This window comes from Tachyglossus aculeatus, chromosome 6, assembly GCF_015852505.1.
Source record: "Tachyglossus aculeatus isolate mTacAcu1 chromosome 6, mTacAcu1.pri, whole genome shotgun sequence".
NCBI classification, from domain to species: domain Eukaryota; kingdom Metazoa; phylum Chordata; class Mammalia; order Monotremata; family Tachyglossidae; genus Tachyglossus; species Tachyglossus aculeatus.
Window position 1 is genome coordinate 39,355,223 of NC_052071.1, and position 25,427 is coordinate 39,380,649.

Below are 25,427 nucleotides of genomic sequence, written 5' to 3' on the forward strand. Positions count from 1 at the left end.
TATGCTGCCAACTTGGACTCTCCCAAGCGCTCTGCACAGAGTAAGCGCTCAATAAATCCGATGGAATGAATGACTGAATGAGGGGAGGGGGCCTCGCCGGGAGCACATGGGGGGCTGGGGGGAAGGAAGGGGGGCTCTGGTGCTCCCTTAACATTGGGGCGCCAAGCTGGTTGCCAACTTGTACTTCCCAAGCGCTCAGTCCAGTGCTCTGCACCCAGTAAGCGCTCCATAAATACGATTGATTGATTGATTGATTGATTGGTGAGCTCTGCCTCTTGTTGCTGCTTCCTCAGGGGCTGCTGCTGACCTCATCCTCCCAGAGGCGGGGTTCCCGGCTCTGCTGTGCCATCAAACTCCCCCCACCCCTCTCTCTCTTTTTCTTTCTCTCTCTCTCTCTCCACTTGGCTATTTTACCAATTAAGGCTTTCTCCTCCGGAGCCAGGCACAGAGGCCGGGGGTGTTGCGTGCTCCTGACAAGAGGCCACCCCTGCCACTCTCAGAGGTCCGCGGCTGGGGCAGGGGCTGCGGGGACAGGAGGAGCAATTTGCAGGGGACAGAAACTCCGGCTGTGCGGGAAGAAAAGCAGAAGGTAAGTGAGTCCCAAGCAGCCCAGCTGACCCTTCCCTCACCTCGCCCCCGGCCATCCTTTGCAGGACAGCCCTGCACCTCCCGGGAGAGGGAAGGGACTCATCGGATCCCACCTGGCTCGGCCAGGGCCTTTCCCTGGAATCACCTGGGACCGGGCCTAGCTGGACTGGCAAACTAGTAATAATAATAATAATAATGACATTTGTTAAGCGCTTACTATGTGCAAAGCACTGTTCTAAGCGCTGGGGAGGATACAAGGTGATCAGATCGTCCCACGTGGGGCTCACAGTCTTCATCCCCACTTTACAGATGAGGTCACTGAGGCCCAGTGAAGTGACTTGCCCGAGGTCACGCAGCTGAGGCAGGATTTGAACCCATGACCTCTGACTCCCTCTTTCCATCGAGCCACGCTGCTTCTCTGAAGCCGTGCCCGCCCTCGCCCCCCACTACATTAGGCAGCTCCCCGGTTGGAGGGCCGGACCAGAGAATCAATCAATCAATCGTATTTATTGAGCGCTTACTGTGTGCAGAGCACTGGACTAAGCGCTTGGGAAGTACAAGTTGGCAACATAGAGAGACGGTCCCTACCCAACAGTGGGCTCACAGTCTAAAAGGGGGAGGGGAGAACTGTCAATAACATGGGGAGACTTGAGCCCCTGGGGTTGGGGGCTCAGGGGTTGGCATTAGGGGGGACGGGAGGGAGTTGGCACCCCTGAGACTCATAGGAAAAAAAAGCCTCTTGAGGGGCCTGGGGGCAGCGAGTGAATTGGTGTGTGTTAGTGCAGGGATCAATCAATCGCATTTATTGAGCACTTACTGTGTGCAGAGCACTGTACTGAGCGCTTGGGAAGTCCAAGTTGGCAACATGTAGAGGCAGTCCCTACCCAACAGTGGGCTCACAGTCTAGAAGGGATGTGTGCACGCGTGAGGGAGTGGATGTGAAACACATCTCCCCGTGCCTGAGAACATGCGTGCGTGTGTTTAGTCTGTTCTAGGTGAGTCTGCTAGGTGTGGGGATTGCATTGCGTACATGTGTGCGTGTGTTTAGCATGCTCTATGTGAGTCTGCTAGGTGTGGGGATTGCGTACATGTGTGCGTGTGTTTAGTCTGTTCTAGGTGAGTCTGCTAGGTGTGGGGATTGCGGACATGTGTGTGTGTGTGTATTTAGCATGCTCTATGTGAGTCTACCAGGTGTGGGGATTGCATACATGTGTGCGTGTGTTTAGTCTGTTCTAGGTGAGTCTGCTAGGTATGGGGATTGCCTACATGTGTGCGTGTGTTTAGTCTGTTCTAGGTGAGTCTGCTAGGTGTGGGGATTGCATTGCGTACATGTGTGCTTGTGTTTAGCATGCTCTAGGTGAGTCTGCTAGGCGTGGGGATTGCATACATGTGTGCGTGTGTTTAGCATGCTCTATGTGAGTCTGCTAGGTGTGGGGACTGCGTGCATGTGTTGGGGTTCTCTTGAGGGTGTGCATAGGTGGGGAACACTCCGTACCCCACATAAGAGGTTCCCATCGTATGCCTGGGTGTGTCTCCGTGCACATATCTGTGCCACTCCGGGGATGAGGTACGGCACAGTGTGACCTGGTACCTGTGAGACCCGAGGGTGTGCAGTGACATAGTGTGAGAGCCTCCACGTACCCACCCCCTACATACATCCACGCACAAACATGCTAGCTGCCATCACCTGGGCAGTGCCAGTAGCAGAGGGCAGACCAATCTGCATCTGTGGGACACGGTGGTGGCAGTACTGCTGTGTGACCCTGGGCAAGCCACTTAACTTCTCTGTGCCTCAGTTAGCTCACCTGTAAAATGAGGATTAAGACCGTGAGCCCCATGTGGGGCAATCTGATTACCTTGTATCTATCCCAGAGTTTAGAGCAGTTCTTGGCACATAGTAAGCGCTTAACAAATGCCATCATATCATCATCATCATCAGTACTGGAAGCCGGCCCTGGGGTTAGCCAGAGGCTGAGGAAGAGAACTGAGGAACTAGATGGAGTGTGGGCACTTGGGATGGGAGGGGGGAATCAGGAGCCCCCACATTCAAGGAGGGGCTCCAGGGTGCTGAGTGTTCAGTCAGTCAGTTGTATTTACTGAGCGCTTATTGGGTGCAGAGTGCTGAACTAAGCGCTCGGGAGAGTACAATATAACATTCTTTTAGACTGTGAGCCCACTGTTGGGTAGGGACTGTCTCTATATGTTGCCAACTTGTACTTCCCAAGCGCTTAGTACAGTGCTCTGCACACAGTAAGCGCTCAATAAATACGATTGATGACGATGATTCAACAGACACATTCCCTGCCCTCAAAGAGCTCACGGTCTAGACAGGGAGACAGACCTTGATACAAATAAAAAATTGCGGCTATGTACATAAGTCCTGTGGGCCTGGGATGAAAAAAAGGGAGCAAGTCTTCTTGGGGTTCCATTCCCCCAGAAGAGTCCAGAGTGTTGTGGGCTGAGAACGTGTCTACCACCTCCGTTATACTGTACTCTCCCAAGCACTTAGTACAGTGCTCTGCACACAGTAAGTGCTCAATAAAAACGATTAATTGATTGATAGAGGATCAGCGGGGCCCATCACCTTTTTCTATTTCCACTGTCCTGGACTCCCAAGCACTTAGTACAGTGCTCTGCACACAGTAAGCGCTCAATAAAAACGATTAATTGATTGATAGAGGACCAGCGGGGCCCATCACCTTTTTCTATTTCCACTGTCCTAGACTCCCAAGCACTTAGTACAGTGCTCTGCACACAGTAAGCGCTCAATAAAAGCGATTAATTGATTAATTGATAGAGGATCAGCGGGGCCCATCACCTCTTTCTATTTCCACTGTCCTAGACTCCCAAGCACTTAGTACAGTGCTCTGCACACAGTAAGCGCTCAATAAAAACGATTGATTAATAGAGGATCAGCGGGGCCCATCACCTTTTTCTATTTCCACTGTCCTAGACACACCCCAATGAGGAGCCCCCAGATCCTACCCCAAGGTGTTCCCAGAAGGAGCTGGAATGGGGACCCAGGAAGGGAGGGTGGCCTTAGGCCCAATTCTGGGGTCTCCCAGAAGGTCGAAGCCCCTCTCTGTGCTGAGGCGACGGAGGGGGCACAGTACTGTGGCAATTGTCTCTTTTTTTTTTTTCCCAGAAGCGGAGCAAACGGAAGGTCCCAGTGAGGAAGGGGAGGGAGAGCTAAAATCCCCTCCTCCGCCCCAACTGGGAGCCCTCCTGGGCTGGCTGGGACAGAGATGTGGTGTAGGTGGGCAGGGGGCATGTTCATTGAATCCCAAATCAATCAATCGTATTTATTGAGCGCTTACTGTGTGCAGAGCACTGTACTAAGCGCTTGGGAAGCGCTCTCTTCCTCCCTTCAAGGCCCTAGTGAGAGCTCACCTCCTCCAGGAGGCCTTCCCAGACCGAGCCCCTTCCTTCCTCTCCCCCTCGCCCCCCTCTCCATCCCCCTCATCTTACCTCCTTCCCTTCCCCACAGCACCTGTATATATGGATATATGTTTGTACATATTTATTACTCTATTTATTTTACTGGTACATATCTATTCTATTTATTTTATTTTGTTAGTATGTTGGGTTTTGTTCTCCGTCTCCCCCTTTTAGCCTGTGAGCCCACTGTTGGGAAGGGACTGTCCCTATAGGTTGCCAACTTGGACTTCCCAAGCGCTTAGTCCAGTGCTCTGCACACAGTAAGCGCTCAGTAAATACGATTGATTGATTGATTGATTGATTGGGAAGAACAAGTTGGCAACTTATAGAGACGGTCCCTACCCAACAGTGGGCTCACAGTCCAAAGGTCTTTCTGCATTGTTGCATAGTGACAGGTCAGCTGTGTTGGGGTGATGGGGGGTGGAGGGGAAAGAGGCTGGGCTGGAGAAGAGGAGAGGGCTTTGCTCGGGTCGGGGGTCGCGGGGTGAAAGAGGTTCAGCTGATGATTTCTTTCCAAATAAGGGGAAAAAATGAAGAATTGGTCCCGGCGCGCAGAGGGAGGGAGGGAGGGTTGGGGCTGCGATGACAGCGCGCCGCCTGGTGGCCACACCGAGGGACTGCAGGAATCAATCCATCAATCAATCCTTTTTATTGAGCGCTTACTGTGTGCAGAGCACTGGACTAAGCGCTTGGGAAGTACAAGTTAGTGCTCGGGAACACACGGGGCTGAAAGTCTGGCTCCTTTCCCCCTGTCAATCAATCAATCAATCACGCTTACTGTGTGCAGAGCACTGGACTAAGCGCTTGGGAAGTACAAGTTAGTGCTTGGGAACACACGGGGCTGAAACTCTGGCTCCTTTCCCCCTGTCAATCAATCAATCAATCGTATTTATTGAGCGCTTACTGTGTGCAGAGCACTGTCCTAAGCGCTTGGGAAGTACAAACCAGGGGCTGATTATTAATAATAATAATAATGGTATTTGTTAAGCGCATACTATGTGCCAAGTACTGTTCTAAGCGCTGGGGGAGATACAGGGTAAGCAGCTTGGCTCCCGTGGGGCTCACAGTCTTAATCCCCAGTTTACGGATGAGGTAACTGAGACACAGAGAATAATAATAATAGTAGTATTTGTTAAGCGCATACTATGTGCCAAGCACTGTTCTAAGCGCTGGGGGAGATACAAGGTAAGCATCTGGGCTCCCGTGGGGCTCACAGTCTTAATCCCCATTTTACGGATGAGGTAACTGAGGCACAGAGAATAATAATAATAATAGTATGTATTAAGCGTTTATTATGTGCAAAGCACTGTTCTAAGCGCTGGGGTAGATACAAGGTAAGCAGGTTGTCTCACAGTCTTAGTCCCCATTTTACAGATGAGGTAACTGAGGCACAGAGAATAATAATAATGGTATTTATTAAGCATTTATTATGCGCAAAGCACTGTTCTAAGCGCTGGGGTAGATACAAGGTAAGCAGGTTGTCTCACAGTCTTAGTCCCCATTTTACAGATGAGGTAACTGAGGCACAGAGAATAATAATAATAATAATATTTATTAAGCGTTTACTAAATGCAAAGCACTGTTCTAAGCGCTGGGGTAGATACAAGGTAAGCAGGTTGTCTCATGTGGGCCTCACAGTCTTAGTCCCCATTTTACAAATGAGGTAACTGAGGCACAGAAAATAATAATGGCATTTATTAAGCATTTACTATGTGCAAAGCACTGTTCTAAGCGCTGGGGTAGATACAAGGTAAGCAGGTTGTCCCACATGGGACTCACAGTCCTAGTCCCCATTTTACAGATGAGGTAATTGGAGTCAGAGGTCCTGGGTTCAAATCCCGGCTCTGGCAATTGTCAGCTGTGTGACTTTGGGCAAGTCACTTCGCTTCTCTGGGCCTCAGTTACCTCATCTGTAAAATGGGGATGAAGACTGTGAGCCCCCCGGGGGACAACCTGATCACCTTGTAACCTCTCCCGTGCTTAGAACAGTGCTTTGCACATAGTAAGTGCTTAATAAATGCCATCATTATTGTTATTATTATTACTTCCTGCTCTAATTGGAGTTGGTGGGTTGCTGGGGATGGGGGGGGGGGTGGATATCCATCCTTGCCTCAACTTCTCCTTTTGGAAAATGGGAGGTGAGGTGGGAAGGGGCATTCCAGGAGGCAAAGAGACCTGGGCAGACCTGGGTAGCTGACCACCAAATAACAACAATGACAATAACAATGAGGATATTTTTATAGTATTTGTTGACTGTGAGCCCCTTGTTGGGTAGGGACCGTCTCTATCTGTTGCCGACTTGTACTTCCCAAGCGCTTAGTACAGTGCTCCGCACATAGTAAGCGCTCAATCAATGCGACTGAATGAATGCTTACTACGTCCCAAGCATTGTTCTAAGTACTTGGGTAGAAACAAGTTAATCAAGTTGGTCACAGCATGTGTCCCACATGGGGCACACATGTCCTGGGTTTGAATCTCGGCTCCACCACTTGTCAGCTGCATGACCTTGGGCAAGTCACTTCACTTCTCTGGGACTCAGTTCCCTCGTCTGTAAAATGGGGATTAAGACTGTGAGCCCCACGTGGGACAACCTTGATCACCTTGTATCCCCCCCAGCACTTAGAACAGTGCCTGGAACATAGTAAGCACTTAATAAATGTTATTATTATTATTATTATTATTATTATTATTATTATTCTCTGGGCCTCAGTTCCCTCATCTGTAAAATGGGGATTAAGACTGTGAGCCCCACGTGGGACAACCTTGATCACCTTGTATCCCCCCAGCGCTTAGAACAGTGCTTGACACATAGTAAGCACTTAAATACCACCGTTATTACTATTATTATTATCTTGGTCCCTATTTTACAGATGAGGTAACTGAGTCACAGAGAAGTTAAGTGACTTGCCCGCCGTCACACAGCAAATAAATGGCAGAGCCGGGATGAGAACCCAGGTTCTCTGACGACCAGCCCTATGCTTTTCCGCTAGGCCATTCTGCTTCCCAATAATATATTTGTAAAGCGCTTATTGAGAAGCAGCGGGGCTCAGTGGAAAAAGCGTGGGCTTTGGAGTCAGAGGTCATGGGTTTGAATCCTGACTCCGCCACATGTCTGCTGCGTGACCTTGGGCTAGTCACTTAACTTCTCTGAGCCTCAGTTACCTCATCTGTAAAATGGGGATGAAGACTGTGAGCCGCACGTGGCACAACCTGATCACCTTGTAACCTCCCCTTTCATTCATTCATTTAATCGTATTTATTGAGCGCTTACTGTGTGCAGAGCACTGTCCTAAGCGCTTGGGAAGTACAAGTTGGCAACATCTAGAGACAGTCCCGGCCCAACAGTGGGCTCACAGTCTAGAAGGCAGAGACAGAAAACAAAACAAAACATATTAACAAAATAAAATAAATAGAATAAATATGTACACATAAAATAAATAGAGTAATAAATACATACAAACATATATACATATATACAGGTGCTGTGGGGAGGGGAAGGAGGTAAGGCAGGGAGGAGGGGGAGAGGAAGGAGGGGGCTCAGTGTGGGAAGGCCTCCTGCGTTTAGAACAGTGCTTTGCACATAGTAAGCGCTTAACAAATCATCTATCATATTTATTGAGCGCTTACTGTGTGCAGAGCACTGTACTAAGCGCTTGGGAAGTACAGATTGGCAACATCTAGAGACAGTCCCTACCCAACAGTGGGCTCACAGTCTAAAAGCACATGCCATCATTATTATTATTACGTCCAAGGCACTGTACTAAACTCTGGGGTAGATACAGTATAAGCAGTTCAGACATGGTCCCTGTCCCACATGAGGCTCAAACTTCTCCCTGCCTTCCATAAGAATGGAAGCTCCTAGTGGGCTGGGAATGAGTCAGTTCTTTGTTTTGTGCTTCCCAAGTGCTTGAAATAGTGCGAAGTGCTCAGCAACTATTACCACCACCACCACCACCACTGCTACTATCACTTACTGAACAGTGCTCCAGCGCTTAGAATGGTATTTAGCACATAGTAAGCACTTAGCAAATACCATTATCATTATTATTATTACTACTTCTACTACTCTCCCATGCTCAGCGACTATTACCACCACCACCACTGCTACTATCACTATTACTGAACAGTGCTCCAGCGCTTAGAACGGTGTTTAGCACATAGTAAGCACTTAGCAAATACCATTATTATTATTATTACTACTTCTACTACTCTCCCATGCTCAGCAACTATTACCACCACCACTGCTATCACTATTACTGAACAGTGCTCCAGCGCTTTAGAACAGTGTTTAGCTCATAATAAGCACTTAGCAAATACCGTTATTATTATTACTACTACTTCTACAACTCTCCCATGCTCAGCAACTATTACCACCACCATTGCTACTATCACTATTACTGAACAGTGCTCCAGCGCTTAGAACAGTGTTTAGCTCATAATAAGCACTTAGCAAATACCATTATTATTATTACTACTTCTACAACTCTCCCATGCTCAGCAACTATTACCACCACCACTGCTACTATCACTATTACTGAACAGTGCTCCAGCACTTAGAATGGTGTTTAGCACATAGTAAGCACTTAGCTAATACCATTATCATTATTATTACTACTTCTACTACTCTCCCATGCTCAGCAGCTATTACCACCACCACCACTGCTACTCTCACTATTACTGAACAGTGCTCCAGCGCTTAGAATGGTATTTAGCACATAATAAGCACTTAGCAAATACCATTATTATTATTATTACTACTTCTACTACTCTCCCATGCTCAACAACTATTACCACCACCACTGCTACTATCACTATTACTGAACAGTGCTCCAGCGCTTAGAATGGTGTTTAGCACATAGTAAGCACTTAGCAAATACCATTATTATTATTATTACTACTTCTACTACTCTCCCATGCTCAGCAACTATTACCACCACCACCACTGCTACTATCACTATTACTGAACAGTGCTCCAGCGCTTAGAACAGTGTTTAACACATAGTAAGCACTTAGCAAATACCATTATCATTATTATTATTACTACTTCTGCTACTCTCCCATGCTGCCTAGCTGACTCGGAGGGCTGCCTTAGGGTGCCGCATCGAGCCAGGTTGAGGGGAGGTGGTAGGGGAAGACCCCTAGATTCAATCATTCATTCGTTCGTACTTATTGAGCACTTACTGTGTGCAGAGCACTGTGCTAAGCACTTGGGAAAGTACAGTACAGCAGTAAAGTGAGACAGTCCCTGCCCACAACGAGCTCACAGTCTAGAGGTCAATCAATCGGTCGTATTTGTTGAGGGCTTATTGTGTGCGGAGCACTGGTCAATCGATCGTATTTGTTGAGGGCTTACTGTGTGCAGAGCACTGTACTAAGCGCTTGGATTTCTCATTTAGAACAGTGCTTGGCACATAGTAAGCGCTTAACAAATACCACAATTATTGTTATTATTATTTCTGGGGAAAGAGTAGGGAATGAACCCAGGCCCATCCATGCAAAGACTCCACAAAGAAGTGCAAAGAAGTGAAGTGGTTTGCCCAAAATCACATAGCTGACAAGTGGCAGAGCTGGGATAATAATAATAACAATAATAATGGCATTTATTAAGTGCTTACTATGTGCAAAGCACTGTTCCAAGCACTGAGGAGGATACAAAGTGATCAGCTTGTCCCACGGGGGGCTCTCAGTCTTCATCCCCATTTTCCAGATGAGGGAACTGAGGCATAGAGAAGGGAAGTGGCTTGCCCAAAGTCACACAGCTGACAAGGGGAGGAGCCGGGATTAGAACCCACGACCTCTGACTCCCAAGCCCGGGCTCTTTCCACTGAGCCACGCTGCTTCTCTAGTAAGACTGTGAGCCCCATGTGGGACAGGGACTGTCCAGCCTGATTAGCTTGTATCTACCCCAGCACTTAGAACAGTGCTTGGCATGTAGTAAGCGCTTAACAAATAGACTGTGAGCCCACTGTTGGGTAGGGACTGTCTCTATATGTTGCCAACTTTCCCAAGCGCTTAGTCCAGTGCTCTGCACACAGTAAGCGCTCAATAAATACGATTGATGATGGTGAACAAATACCATTATGATTAAGCAGAGGGCAGAACCCCGGAGTTTGGGGACAGGGAGAAGATCTCCTTCCCCGTTTCCAGTTCTGACTTCCTTTTTCCTCAGCTAACCACCCCCTCCCCTAATCCTGAACTCTGCCATTACCTCTCCTTTTTTACTAACTATGCCCTCAGGATCTAGGGCGGTCTTCTGATAAGCCGATCAATAGTAATAATAATAGCCCTTACTGTGGGCAAAGAAATGCGAAAAGAAGGCCCTGCCCTCAAGGAGCTTACAACCTAAAGGGGAAAGACAGACCCCAAATGATTAAAGATAAGAGGAAAAAGTAGAGGACTATGTGGGATGAGTAAGTGCTTAAATTGTAGTGGTCGGACCCCCTCCCTCTTTCCTCAGAGAGGAATGAGCTTGGACCTGTAGGCGTGAAAGTATGAGACACTCACTTCATAGCCTGAAGGTTCTCCCTTCAGTAGCCAGAGAAGCAGCGTGGCTCAGTGGAAAGAGCCCGGGCTTTGGAGTCAGAGGTCATGGGTTCAAATTCCGGCTCTTCCAATTGTCAGCTGGGTGACTTTGGGCCGGTCACTTCACTTCTCTGGGCCTCAGTTACCTCATCTGTAAAATGGGGCTGAAGAGTGTGAGCCCCCCATGGGACAACCTGATCACCTCCCCAGCGCTTAGAACAGTGCTTTGCACATAGTAAGCGCTTAATAAAAATGCCATCATTATTCTCCCCTAGATTCCAGTCACTAGAGTCTGTGGTGGTTTGGAGTGATGTCTGATATATTGTAATATTGTACTCTCCCAAGCGCTTAGTACAGTACTCTGCACACAGTAAGCTCTCAGTAAATACGGATGACTGAACTGACTGACTGATGGAGCTCAAGAGACGAGGAAAGACCAGGAAGAGGGGTGGGTCTCCATGCCTGAGGATTATCCCTCTTGCATATCAGTCAATCAATCGTATTTATTGAGCGCTTACTGTGTGCAGAGCACTGTACTAAGCGCTTGGGAAGTACAAGTTGGCAACATCTAGAGACAGTCCCTACCCAACAGTGGGCTCACAGTCTAAAAGGGGGAGACAAAGAACAAAACCAAACATACTAACAAAGTAAAATAAATAGAATAGATATGTACAAGTAAAATAAATAAATAAATAGAGTAATAAATCTGTACAAACATATACATATATACAGGTGCTGTGGGGAAGGGAAGGAGGTAAGATGGGGGGGATGGAGGGGGGATGAGGGGGAGAGGAAGGAAGGGGCTCAGTCTGGGAAGTTCATCATCCAGGGGCGCTGGAGATGGACTAGGGCAGGGTAGATAGATTGGCGGGGAACAGGACAAACTTCCAGAGCTAGAGGAGGGAAGGGCCTGTTGGTATAGAGCAGTTGGACGATGCAAGATGGAATTTTCTAGATTGGAGCTCTGGGGTGAGCCACTGGCTGGACAGACGGAGACCATGGCGAGGATGGGCGAGAGAGGAAGGGAGATTGTTTTGTAAGTGGATTGATCGTTCTGGGAACGGATCAATACGGAGGGAACAGGAGACAGACAGTCTGGGCTAAGGCCGGAGGTTAGGCGCCATGCTGGGTGGCATTGGTGCAGACAGCTTAAAAGCAGGGGCACCTTTGGGGGTCCCACCGTTGACCCCCGGCCCACGTCATCCCCCTGGCCTGGAATGCCCTCCCTCCCCACATTCGCCAAGCTAGCTCTCTTCCTCGCTTCAAGGCCCTACTGAGAGCTCACCTCCTCCAGGAGGCCTTCCCACACTGAGCCCCCTCCTTCCTCTCCCCTTCCTCCCCCTCTCCATCCCCCCGCCTTACCTCCTTCCCTTCCCCACAGCACCTGTATATATGTTTGTACATATTTATTACTCTATTTATTTTACTTGTACATATCTATTCTATTTTATTTTGTTAATATGTTTGGTTTTGTTCTCTGTCTCCCCCTTCTAGACTGTGAGCCCACTGTTGGGTAGGGACCGTCTCTAGATGTTGCCAACTTGGACTTCCCAAGCGCTTAGTCCAGTGCTCTGCACACAGTAAGTGCTCAATAAATACGATTGATTGATTGATTGATTAAGAGGAGACTGGAAGTAGCCAGCAGGCTGTTCCGGAGTGCGGTGCCAGCTGGGTAATTGAGGGCCTTGTTTGCATATGGGAAAACTCCCGAACTTTTCTGCCCAACCGTTCCTCTCACCAGGCCGGAGGGGAGGTTCGGTCTGCCCTGCCCTTTGCCCATCACCAGCTGGGAGGAAAGTCCCCCCTATGTTTGTACATATTTATTACTCTATTTATCTATTTATTTATTTTACTTGTACATATCTATTCTATTTATTTTATTTTGTTAGTATGTTTGGTTTTGTTCTCTGTCTCCCCCCTTTTAGACTGTGAGCCCAATGTTGGGTAGGGACTGTCTCTATATGTTGCCAATTTGTACTTCCCAAGCACTTAGTACAGTGCTCTGCACATAGTAAGCACTCAGTAAATATGATTGATTGATTGATTCCTCACTGTGGCCCAACAGAGAGCACCACAGGCCTCACCTACCAGAGGGTGACTCAGTGGCCCCATAGCCGGGCGTGGCTCCCCCCGGGCTCCCTCAGCACTGGGCTGGCCCCCAAAATCTCTGGCCGGGTTCCTGGGCTTGGTTTGTTTGGGGTTTGTTGTGAGTTTGGCTGCCCCCACCCCAAGGACCTGGAGAAATCCAGCACTTTCCAGAAGTCCTGGAAACCCAGTCCTCTTAGGATTCTTCCCCAGTCTCTCAGCCTTTCGGGATGGAGCTGGGAAACCAAATACGGGATGGGGAAGCCCAGAGCTGGGCAGCCAGCTAAGGAGGGTGTCTTTCACCAATCAGTCACTCAATCAGTGGAATTTATTGAGAGCACTGTACTAAGCACTTAGGAGAGTACAATAAAACTATGTAACAGAGTTTATAGACACATTCCCTGCCTACAGTGAGTTTACAGTCTAGAGGGGGAGGTAGACATTAATCAATCAATCAATCGTATTTATTGAGCACATACTGTGTGCAGAGCACTGGACTAAGCGCTTGGGAAGTACAAGTTGGCAACGTATAGAGACGGTCCCTACCCAACAGTGGGCTCACAGTCTAGTAGGGGGAGACAGAGAACAAAACCAAACATATTAACAAAATAAAATAAATAGAATAGATATGTACAAGTAAAATAGAGTAATAAATATGTACAAACATATATACATATATACAGGTGCTGTGGGGAAGGGAAGGAGACAATAAGTATATATGTTTGTACATATTTATTACTCTTACTTGTACATATCTATTCTATTTATCTTATTTTGTTAGTATGTTTGGTTTTGTTCTCTGTCTCCCCCTTTTAGACCGTGAGCCCACTGTTGGGTAGGGACTGTCTGTATATGTTGCCAACTTGTACTTCCCAAGCTCTTAGTACAGTGCTTTGCACACAGTAAGCACTCAATAAATACGATTGATTGAATAAGTAAATAAATTAGGAATATGTACATAAGTGCTGTGAGGCTGGGAGGGGGGGATGAATAGTGCTTAGTACAGTGCCTGGCACATAGTAAGCACTTAACAACTACCACTATTATTATTATTATAGGGAGCGAGTGGGAGAAGAGGAAAGAAAGGCTTAGTCAGTGAAGACCTCTTGGAGATGAGCCTTCAATAAGGCTTTGAAGGTGGGGAGAGTAATTTTCTGTCGGAGAGGCCAGGCCACTGGTGGGCAAGCAGAACTGGCCCCTGGGGCCCCTGGTTGATGTAGGGAGCCTGAGGGGAACAATAGCTATTTGAAACAGCCCCAAGAGAAAAATGTTGCCTTTCCTTTCAGGGCTTCCCTAGCCCAAGGTGCCCTCCATCTCCATCCAGGCCCAAAGCTCCCCCATCTTCCTGCTGACCCCTGCCTAAGATTCTGCCCCTCTCTTCCCACCTGCTCCTTCCCCTGCTATTTCCCGCGCTGCTTTAATTGGCCTGGGTCCTACAATAAAGGGTTGTTGGGAGTTACCTAGAAGTGGGCAGAGGGTTCCTGGAGAGAGCTCAAATCCCACACAGGGGTGGGCTGAGGCTCGTCTATCAATCAGTCATATTTAGTTAGTGTGTAGGGGCCTGGGGACCCCAGGAGCATACTTTGTATGTGGGAGGGAGGGGGGGAGAGAGAGAGAATGTGAGTAAAACAGAGAAATGAGTAACGAACTGGGCGAGAATACTCAAAACGAACCCGAAGAAAGGCACACTCAATTTTGCTTCAGAAAGTCTGGGTGTGGCTCATGTGGAATCAGCCGTTGACAGAGCAGTCCCTCAGTCCATCAGCGGTATTTGTTGAGCGGTTCTGGAGTGCAGAGCACTGTTCTAGATGTTTGTACATATTTATTACTCTATTCATTTTACTTGTACATATCAATTCTATTTATTTTATTTTGTTAGTATGTTTGGTTTTGTTCTCTGTCTCCCCCTTTTAGACTGTGAGCCCACAGTTGGGTAGGGATTGTCTCTATATGTTGCCAACTTGTACTTCCCAAGCGCTTAGTACAGTGCTCTGCGCACAGTAAGCGCTCAATAAATACGATTGATTGATTGATTGGGAGACTACAGTAGAGTAGGTAGTGGGAGTGGGGCAATAGGGGCCTTTGGGATTAGTGGGGACCCCCTTTTCTCTCAGGTGAGGTGTGGAGCCTGGATCCTGGCAAGAGGCTGGATTTACTTTCATGGAAAGGGATCAGAATTTGGAAATGTTTCATTTCTCTCTCTCTTGGTGGGTCTCCCCTTCCCTCCCCTCTTCTTGCCCTTCTCCTTCTCCCAATATGGCCAGAGGGAAGAAAGGTGGAGGAGGGAGTCCGATGACCTCATCCTTCTGATGTCATGGCTCCTTGCTTCATTACTCAACCAAACCGGGAAACAGACCCTGGGGCTAGGGGGAGGTGGAGCTGGGGTCTGCTCTACCAGGGGGAGGGGGCTCAGTTCTGTAGGGCCTTGGCCATGACCTCTGTGCCCTTCTTTCTGCCTTGACTGTTGGTTGTCTGCTGCCGCCAAGTTGATTCAGGGGTGGAGGGGGCGCGGGGGAGAAACTTTACTTTCTCCAAGAGCTCCCAGAGTGGGGAAAAAGGGCTTACCCCACAGAACTTGGATAGACCTCAATTCTGTCTCCCTGCTCCCAAACCTCCATGCCCTCGCTCCATGCCCACGGCTTGTACTGTTTGCCTGAAGTCTCTGCTTGGCTTTTGAGAAGGTTTTTTTAAAAATTGTATTTGTTAAGGGCTTCTTATTTGCCAAGAACTGTCCTCAGCTATGGGGTAGATACAAGTTTATCAGGTTGGGCACAGTCCCTGTCCCACATGGGGCTCACAGTACAAGAAGGAGGGAGAACAGGTATTTAATCCCAGTTGTACCGTTGAGTAAACTGAGGTACAGAGAAGTGAAGTGACTTGCCCAAGGTCACACAGTGAGCAAATGACAGAGCTGGGATTAGAGACAACTACTGTGACTCCTAAACCCGTGCTCTTTCCACTAGGAAACGCTGCTTCTCATCTGGTATCTGGGAGAGCTGTCCTCTGTCCTTATCAATCAATCAATCAATCATATTTATTGAGCGCTTACTCTGTGCAGAGCACTGCACTAAGCACTTGGGAAGTACAAGTTGGCAACAAGTTGGCATAAATCAATTCATGGTAAATCAATTCATGGTATGTACTGAGTGCAGAGCACTGTACAGAGCACTTAGTACTGTATTAATATGGGGAATGTGTGGGAGAGGTAGGACTGGGATAGGTGGGATATGAGAATATGAATGAGTGAGAGAGGAGATAGAGGTTAGTAGGTAAGTGTCTCCCTGCTCCTAATGGAGAGGAGGGAGAAATAGTAATGGGATGCCAGGTGTTTGTGTGTGACAGAGACTCGCATCCCTGCCAATACCCTCTTTCTCACCCCTAAATGTATCTACCCTCAAAACCCCCAAATCTAGGGAGCCTAGTAGTGGGCATGAGTCAACCAACCAGTTAAAACTAATAGCATTTATTGAGTGCTTACTGTGTGTGTGGAGCACTGTACTAAGCTCTTGGGAGAATATAATAAATAGACACTCTCCCTGATCTCAGGGAGCTTACAATCTAGGGTTGATTAGAGCCAGGCATAGTGAGTAAGTACGTTGGCATTAGAGGAACAAAGAGTGTAAACTGGGGTGTAGTGGGAGAAGAGTGAGAATAAATTGGAGGAGAGAGTTGATTGAGGGTCTCAAGAAACAACAACAACAATGTTTGTGAAGCATTAACTGTGTGCTAGGCCCTACTAAGTATTGGGGTAGATACAATGCAGTTAGATTGAACACAGTCCCTGTCCCATAATGGGCTCATAGTCTAAGAGGGAGGGAGAACAAGTATTTAGTCTCCATTTTACAGATGTGGAAACCAAGGCACAGAGAAGTCAAGTGACTTGCCCTAGGTCAAACAGCAGGCAAGTGACAAAGATGGAATTCGAACTCAGGGCTTCGGATTTCCCGGCCTGTGCTCTTTCCACTAGACCAAATTCCTTATCAAAGGTGACAGTGATGCGAAGAGGGAAGCATCATGGCCTTGTGGATAGAGCATGGACCTGAGAATCAGAAGGTCCTGGGTTCTAAACCCGGCTCTGCCACTTGTCTGCTGTGTGACCTGGGTGAGTCACTTCACTTCTCTGGGCCTCAGTTCCCTCATCTGTAAAATGGGGATTAAGACTGTGAGCCCTATGTGGGACGGGGCTGTGTCGAACCCGATTATCTTGTAGTAATAATAATAATGATGGCATTTATTAAGCGCTTACTATGTGCAAAGCACTGTGCTAAGTGCTGGGGAGGTAACAAGGTGATCAGGTTGTCCCACAAGGGGCTCACAGTCTTCATCCCCATTTTACAGGTGAGGTAACTGAGGCACAGAGAAGTTAAGTGACTTGCCCAAAGTCAGCTGACAATTGGTGGAGACGGGATTTGAACCCATGACCTCTGACTCCAAAGCCCGTGCTCTTTCCAGGCATCTGTTAAGTGCTTACTATGTGCAAAGCACTGTTCTAAGCATTGGGGAGGATACTGGATTATCAGGTTGTCTGACGTGGGGCTCACAGTCTTAATCCCCATTTTACAGATGAGGTAACTGAGGCCCAGAGAAGTCAAGTGACTTACCCAAAGTCACCCAGCTGACAAGTGGTGGAGCTGGGATTTGAACCCATGACCTCTGACTCCCAAGCCTGGGCTCTTTCCACTGAGCCACGCCCCAGCACTTAGAACAGTGCCTGGCACTTAGTACGCACTTAACAAATACTGTTTTATTATTATTATTATTATTAATTATTAATTATAAGAGGAATGGGGCACCTTGGAGGTTTGAGAGGAATTGGGGAGCCGTGTGCAGCACGAGGTTTTAGAAAAATGACCCGGGCAGCGAGCAAAGTGTGAACTGGAGAGGGGAGAGGCTGGAAGCAAGGAGGTCTCCCCCCCCCCCCCCCCCCCCCGACGACCCCCGTCCAGCAAGGGGTCAACATCCCACCTTACTAGCCCCTCCCACGCCCACCCCAGAGAATCAGCGTGGCTCAGTGGAAACAACCCAGGCTTTGGAGTCAGAGGTCATGGGTTCAAATCCCAGCTCCGCTAATTGTCAGCTGTGCGACTTGGGGCAAGTCACTTAACTTCTCTGTGCCTCAGTTATCTCATCTGTAAAAGGGGCATGAAGACTGTGAGCCCCATGTGGGACAACCTGATTACCTTGTAATAATAATAATAATAATAATGATGATGGCATTTATTAAGCGCTTACTATGTGCACAGCACTGTTCTAAGCGCTGGGGAGGTTACAAGGTGATCAGGTTGTCCCATGGGGGGCTCACAATCTTAACCCCCACTTTACAGATGAGGTAACTGAGGCACAGAGAAGCTAAGTTCATTCAATTGTATTTTAGTGACTTGCCCACAGCTGACAATTGGCCAAGGCCGGATTCAAACCCATGACCTCTGACTCCAAAGCCCGGGCTCTTTTCCACTGAGCCATGCTGCTTCTCCCCCAGCAATTAGAACAGTGCTTGGCACATAGTAAGCGCTTAACAAATACCAAAATTATTATTATTACTACCCCAGAGAAGCAGCGTGGTTCAGTGGAATGAGCCCAGGCTTTGGAGTCAGAGGTCAGGGGTTCAAATCCCAGCTCCGCCAATTGTCAGCTGGGTGACTTGGGGCAAGTCATTTAACTTCTCTGTGCCTCAGTTCCCTCATCTGTAAAATGGGGATGAATAATAATAATAATGATGGCATTTATTAAGCGCTTACTATGTGCACAGCGCTGTTTTAAGCACTGGGAAGGTTACAAGGGGATCAGGTTGTCCCACGGGGGGCTAACAGTCTTAATCCCTTCTAGTCCCCCTTCTAGACTGTGAGCCCGCTGTTGGGTAGGGACTGTCTCCATATGTTGCCAACTTGTACTTCCCAAGCGCTTAGTACAGTGCTCTGCACACAGTAAATGCTCAATAAATACAATTGATTGATAGTAAGTGCTTAACAAAGGCCATCATTGGTATTACCCCTTCCCCACAGCACCTGTATATATGTATATATGTTTGTACATATTTATTACTCTATTCATTTATTTTACTTGTACACATCTATTCTATTTATTTTATTTTGTTAGTATGTTTGGGTTTTTTTGTTTTTGTTTTTTTTTCTCTGTCTCCCCCTTTTAGACTGTGAGCCCAATGTTGGGTAGGGACTGTCTCTATATGTTGCCAATTTGTACTTCCCAAGCGCTTAGTACAGTGCTCTGCACATAGTAAGCGCTCAATAAATATGATTGATTTTGTTCTCTGTCTCCCCCTTTTAGACTGGGAGCCCACTGTTGGGTAGGGACTGTCGCTAGATGTTGCCGACTTGTACTTCCCACGCGCTTAGCACACAGTAAGCGCTCAATGAATACGATTGATTGATTGATTGATTGATTCCCCCGGGCCTGGAATGCCCTCCCTCTGCCCCTCCGCCAAGCTAGCTCTCTTCCTCCCTTCAAGGCCCTGCTGAGAGCTCACCTCCTCCAGGAGGCCTTCCCAGACTGAGCCCCTTCCTTCCTCTCCCCCTCGTCCCCCTCTCCATCCCCCCTTCTTACCTCCTTCCCTTCCCCACAGCACCTGTATATATGGTTGTACATATTTATTACTCTATTTATTTATTTTACTTGTACATTTCTATCCTATTTATTTTATTTTGTTGGTATGTTTGGTTCTGTTCTCTGTCTCCCCCTTTTAGACTGTGAGCCCACTGTTGGGTAGGGACTGTCTCTGTGTGTTGCCAATTTGTACTTCCCAAGCGCTTAGTACAGTGCTCTGCACATAGTAAGCGCTCAATAAATACGATTGATTGATTGATTGATTGATTGACCGATTACCCCAGTAAAGGAGCAGCTCCCCGAGGGCTGCCCCCCAATTTCTCTCCCCTGTCGTGCGTAGGGACCGTCTCTCTACGTTGCCAACTTGTACTTCCCAAGCGCTCAGTCCAGTGCTCTGCACACAGTAGGCGCTCCACAAATACGATTGATTGATTGATTGTCGTAGGTGTGTGCGTCTTTAAGAGCGAGCCCGCCCCGAGGCCCGCCCCCTCCTCCTCAAAATGAGCAGCTCCCACGCCAGGCACAACCAGAGCGGGGCTGCGGCCGGAGGAGGAGGAGGAGGTGACGACAAGGAGGCCGAGATGCCGGCCACCGAGAAGGACCTGGCCGAAGACGCGCCCTGGAAAAAGATCCAGCAGAACACCTTCACCCGCTGGTGCAACGAACACCTGAAATGCGTGAACAAACGCATCGCCAACCTGCAGACCGACCTGAGCGACGGGCTGCGGCTCATCGCCCTCCTGGAGGTGCTGAGCCAGAAGAAGATGTACCGCAAGTACAACCAGCGCCCCACTTTCCGCCAGATGCAGCTGGAGAACGTGTCCGTGGCCCTCGAGTTCCTGGACCGCGAGAGCATCAAGCTCGTGTCCATCGGTCAGTGACCAGGGGAGGGTGGGCTTGGGAAAGGAAGGGGCCCGGGCCGGAGATGATAATGATGATGACATTTATTAAGCGCTCGCAGGGGGCAAAGCGCTGTCCTAAGCGCTGGGGACTGTGAGCCCACTGTTGGGTAGGGACTGTCTCTATATGTTGCCAATTTGTACGTCCCAAGCGCTTAGTACAGTGCTCTGCACATAGTAAGCGCTCAATAAATACGATTGATTGATTGATTGGGGAGGTTGCCAGGCGATCAGCTTGTCCCGCCGTCTGTGAGATGGGCAGCCCCTGAGAAGGAGACAAGTTGGGGCTGGGGGCCTGGAGGGGTGGGGGGGTGAGGCGACGCAGCGCGGCTCACTAGAAAGAGCCCGGGCTTTGGAGTCTGAGTACATGGGTTTAAATCCCAGCTCCTCCAGTTGTCAGCTGTGTGACTTTGGGCCAGTCACTTCACTTCTCTGGGCCTCAGTCCCCCCATCTGTAAAATGGGGATGAAGACTGTGAGCCCCCCGTGGGACAACCTGATCACCTTGTAAACTCCCCAGCGCTTAGAACAGTTCTTTGCACATAGCAAGCGCTTAATAAATGCCATTATTATTATTATTACTGCCCAAGTGCTTAGTACAGTGCTCTGCACACAGTAAGCGCGCAATAAATACGGTTGATTGAGGGGGCCGCTGGGACCCTTCGCCTTGTCGCCTGCGTGGGTTTCCCCGCCCCTGAGGGTTAGGGTCTGCAGGAGGGCACAGTCTTTCTCTAGGAGAGGTTGCGGACAATGGAAAGCGGCCCCCGTTCCCCTCCCCTCCCTCCGTCCCGGCCTGGGCTAGTTCCCGCGGTCCACTGGCCCTTAACCCTCTCCTGGCCCGGACGGAGGGCCCGGGCCGTGGGTGGGGTGGGCCCTGGCCTGCTCACTGTGGGAAGGCCGTTAGGGCCGGAGTATTTCGCCCTCCCTCCCTCTTGGATCCCCTGTTCCCCACCATCTGCAGGGGGCTGGACTCCCAACCCAACTCACTTCATTCATTCAGTCGTATTTATTGAGCGCTTACTGTGTGCAGGGCACTGGACTGAGCGCTTGGGAAGTACAGGTCGGCAGCATGTAGAGGCGGCCCCTACCCAACAGCGGGGTCACAGTCTAGACTTCTGGAGTGAGGGGGCGAAAATAATAATAATTTTAGTATTTGTTGAGCGCTTACTATGTACAAAGTACTGTTCTAAGCGCTGGGGAGGACACAAGAAGCAGTGTGGCTCAGTGGAAAGAGCACGGGCTTTGGAGTCACAGGTAATGGGTTCAAATCCCTTGTCAGCTGTGTGACTCTGGGCAAGTCACTTAACTTCTCTGGGCCTCAGTTACCTCATCTGTCAATTGGGGATTAAAACTGTGAGCCCCTCGTGGGACAACCTGATCAACTTGTATCCTCCCCAGCGCTTAGAACAGTGCCTTTGCACGTAGTAAGCGCTTAATAAATGCGATTATTATTTATTATTATTATTATTACAAGGTGATCAGGCTGTCCCATGTGGGGCTCACAATCCTCATTTTACAGATGAGGTAACTGAGGCACAGAGAAGGGAAGTGATGTGAGGAGGGAGGGCATTCCAGGCCAGGGGGAGGATGTGGGCCGGGGGTCGACGGTGGGACAGGCAAGAACGAGGCCCAGTGAGGGGGTTAGAGGGGGCAGAGGAGGGGAGGGTGTGGGCTTGGCTGGAGAGGGAGAGAAGGAAAAGACAGTGGGCCTGTCTGTGCCTGCGAGGAGGGACTTGGATCTGGACTGGACCATCCCCTTCCCCCATCCCAAGCGTCTATGTGAGGGCCACCCTCCGTGTGACCCCCATCTCCCCGAGAAACCCGGGCCTTTTACAAAGCCTTTCTGCCTGAAAGAGGGCTGTGAATGGAAATCAGATTTGGGGAGGGGAGGGAGGGGCTGCCGATAGTTATCCTGTGACTCACCCTGGGTGGTGGGTGGGGGATGGGATGGCCTTGCACTTGTGCAGGGGCCTTGCCCCGGTGGGCCCTGCCACCCTCACCCTGTCCCCCAGGCACTCCCTGGCCATGTGGGGGTGGGGTGTAGGAGGTGAAACATGGAGCCAGCCACGGTGGAAGAGTCTTAGAAGGGTATGAGGGGGGTGATGGAAGGGAATGGAGTTTCTGGATCCCCGGTGTCCCTCCTATCCCATCCAGTAAACCCGGTACGGATGGGTCTCCCCGTGGGCCCACTGGAATTGGTCTAGATTGACCGTCCTACAGCCCCCATCTGCCTTCTCACCCCCACAATCCAAGTGTGGAGCCAGTCACTACCTCAGGTAAAGAAAGTCCCATGGCGGGCCATCCCGGAACATCCGGCTTCCTTGTCTCCCTGCCCCAGGGATGGGACCTGCCCTGCCTTGGGGCTCTGGCATCCTCACAGCCCTGCCCCGTGACAACAACGTCCACCCCTTCCCTCCACCTCTGCAAAATCGAAACATTATGACACCCATCTCCTTTCAGACTCTTGGGGCTCAAAAGAAATGAGTTAGCAGCAGGCTCTCTGAAAGTTGGCCTATAGGTGTTTCCTGCCTTAATTCCTTCCTCTCTGGAGTGTGTGTGTGTGTGTGTGTGTGTGTGTGTCTGTCTGTCTGTCTGTCTGTCTGTGTCACACTGGCCTCCTTCCCCTCTCTGCTGCCATAGGCTCGAGCCCAGACACATGTAGGCCATCAGTCTCTTAGAGGGCAGGCAGCTAGGAAGCCCCTTCCCCCCACCCCCCAGCTCTGTGGGCAGTAAGAAGAGGGACGGGGGGCCTTGCCAAGCTTGGTTTGTAGAGTTCCAGGAAAAGACAGTGGTGCCAGGAGGAAGAATAGGATGGAGGGAGGGGAAGGAAGCTGCCCAGGCTCTGTGTATGTGGGAGGGGGCGGGGAGGGAAGCAGAGGGGTATTGAGCTGGTGGGGGGTGGGGAGGAAGGGCCCATCTCTGCTCTGCTCTATGTCTGTTAATGCTGCAGATCCTGTAACAAAGGCTTGCCTCGCCGGAGAGCTGGAGCGGGTCTGGTTTTTCTGAGCTCCAGGAATGCGGCCTGTTAACTGTTTGCAGGGCGGGATGAGGGGAGGGCTCTCAGACGGCGGCGCCCATGCCCCCCTCCTGCTCTGCCCTGGCCCCCAGGCCCCGCTGTGGGGCGGGCCATGGGAGAGGGGAGGGGAGGGGAGCCCTTCCCAGCCAGCCGTGGGCCCTGCTAGCCCGAGCCCTGAGCTGAGGAATGCTGTGGAGCGGGAGGGCGTGAGGTCACATCCTGCTCCACTGAAGGAATCTTGCCCCCTTTCAATTGGAAAACGCCCTGGAAAAGGCTCCGGGCAGTGTGAAGAGATGCAACTAGCATCTCCTCTCCAATTTACCCACCCCCTTCTCCCCCACGCTTCCCCCACCCCGGCCCCCTGAATACAACCTGTAATGCATGGGTGCAAGCGTGCCACACACACACACACACACACACACACACACACACACACACACACACACACACACCACCCACCCACCCACACACCAGATGGAGAAATCGAGGGCCGAACTGGAGGGTGGAGTTACTTGGGAGCAGTGGGGTGTGATTGTGGGTGGAAACTAGCAGTTTTGGGGGAGGAATGCTGGGCAGAATTGTACTAGCCCATAGGGCCAGAAGGCATTCGTCCAGGATAGGGGCCCCTTCGATCCCTTTTCTGTCCCCTTCTTTACACTTTCTCAAAGTCTTTCCCTGCAGCTGCATTCTAGGGAGTGCTGAGAAAGGTGGCGGGGAGAGAGGAGAGATTCCCTTCGGGAGATGGGTGCCTCAATTCTGAGGAGGGGGGATGCTGATTATTCTGCCCCAGCTCCTTTGTTTTTTTTTTTAAATGGTATTTGTTAAGCACTGTAAGTACAATAAGTACTGTACTGAGAACTGGGGTAGATACGAGCTAATCAGGTTGGACACAATCCCTGTCCCACGTGAGGCTCACAGTCTTAATCCCCATTTTATAGATGAAGTGACTGAGGCACAGAGAAGTGAAGTGAGAACAGTGCCCAGTGCTTAGAACGTAGTAAGCACTTAACAAATACCATCACTATTATTTGCCCAAGGTCACAAAGCAGAAAAGCGGTGGAGCCGGGTTTAAACTCCAGGTCCTTCCGAAAACTCCCAGGACCTTGGTCTTTCCGTGCTGCTTCTATGGCATAGTGAATAGACCTCATGTGTCTCTTCTGTGTCCTGTCTGAGGTAGGAGGTGCCCCCCGTCACCAAAGAATAGTTTCTGGTCAAACTTCAGGCACCTGGGGCTGTAGCTAGGGAATATATATATATGTGTGTATCTCTTTCTTTCTCTCTCTCCCTCTCTCTCTCTCTCTCTCTCTCTCTCTCTCTCTTTCTCTCTCTCTCTCTCTCACACACACACACACACACACACACACACACACACACACACACACAAACACACACACCCCATTCATTCAAACTAAGGTGGAGACAAGGATCTGAAGCATAAGCAGCACTTCCTCTGACCGCTTGCCCCCCTCCCACTACATTCTGTCAAGAGGGTCCTGAGACTGCAGAAAGGATGCTGCTGCCCACTCCCCAGAGGCTGCTGAATGTCTCTCTCACTGGCAAGGGTCAGTGACTGTAGAGCCAGTTTCCTATCCCTCAATCCTTTTCTCTCTCCTCTGACCAGGTGTGTAGGGGCAGTGGGCTGGGTTTCTCCTTGGCTGGTTTAAACCTTTGTTTTTGATGTGGGAGCAGTTTGTCCCGTTTAGTTCTCCTCTGCCTCTCCCAAAGCAAGGTTCTACCCCAGACTCCCTTCATCCCCTCCCACTTCCCCTTTGTCCTGCTGACCCTTAAGGGTGAGAAGTCCAGAGCAGGAAGATGGGCGCAGGCAGGCTGGGATGCAGGAGGCTGGCAGAGGGGAGGGGGAGCAGCGGAATAATTGGAGAGGGGAGGGCACAGCTGGATGTGGCAGGTGAGTGCCAGCTTTGCTGCCCTGTGGTGATTTGGGCTCAATGGCCACCTTGTCTGCTGCTTCCCATCTTGTGCCAGCTGGACTTGACTGTGTATCTGCAATGAAGTTGGCAGAGTCTGCCTGGCAGGAGGCAGCTTAGTAGTTTTTTGCATGGAAGATTATGGGAAGGGAGGTAGAAGGGAAGATGTGCTGGAGTGGGGGAGTATCCTGTCCGGGAAGTCATCATCACCATCATCATCAATCGTATTTATTGAGCACTTACTGTGTGCAGAGCACTGTACTAAGCGCTTGGGAAGTACAAGTTGGCAACATAGAGAGACAGTCCCTACCCGTCTTGTTCCTTGCAGTTTGATTGTGCTGTCTCTCCTGAGAGCTGGTGTTCACCTTGAGTGCGTGGTCTGACCTTGTTCAGG

The 25,427-nt window shown here is 49.7% G+C and overlaps 1 protein-coding gene across 4 annotated transcripts in view; it reads left to right on the forward strand.

The window, feature by feature from the left end:
• The first annotated feature begins 445 nt into the window (after positions 1-445).
• Positions 446-25,427, forward strand: part of FLNA (filamin A) — a 75,599-nt gene continuing 50,617 nt past the window's right edge. For 2 of the 4 annotated variants that reach the window (XM_038748099.1, XM_038748100.1), the window contains exons 1-2: positions 446-589; positions 19,640-20,067. In XM_038748099.1, the coding sequence (XP_038604027.1) occupies positions 19,695-20,067 (373 nt within the window). In that variant the 5' untranslated portion in view covers positions 446-589; positions 19,640-19,694. The remainder of the gene's footprint in view (positions 590-19,639; positions 20,068-25,427) is intronic. The other 2 variants (XM_038748101.1, XM_038748102.1) reach the window with 1 other exon arrangement.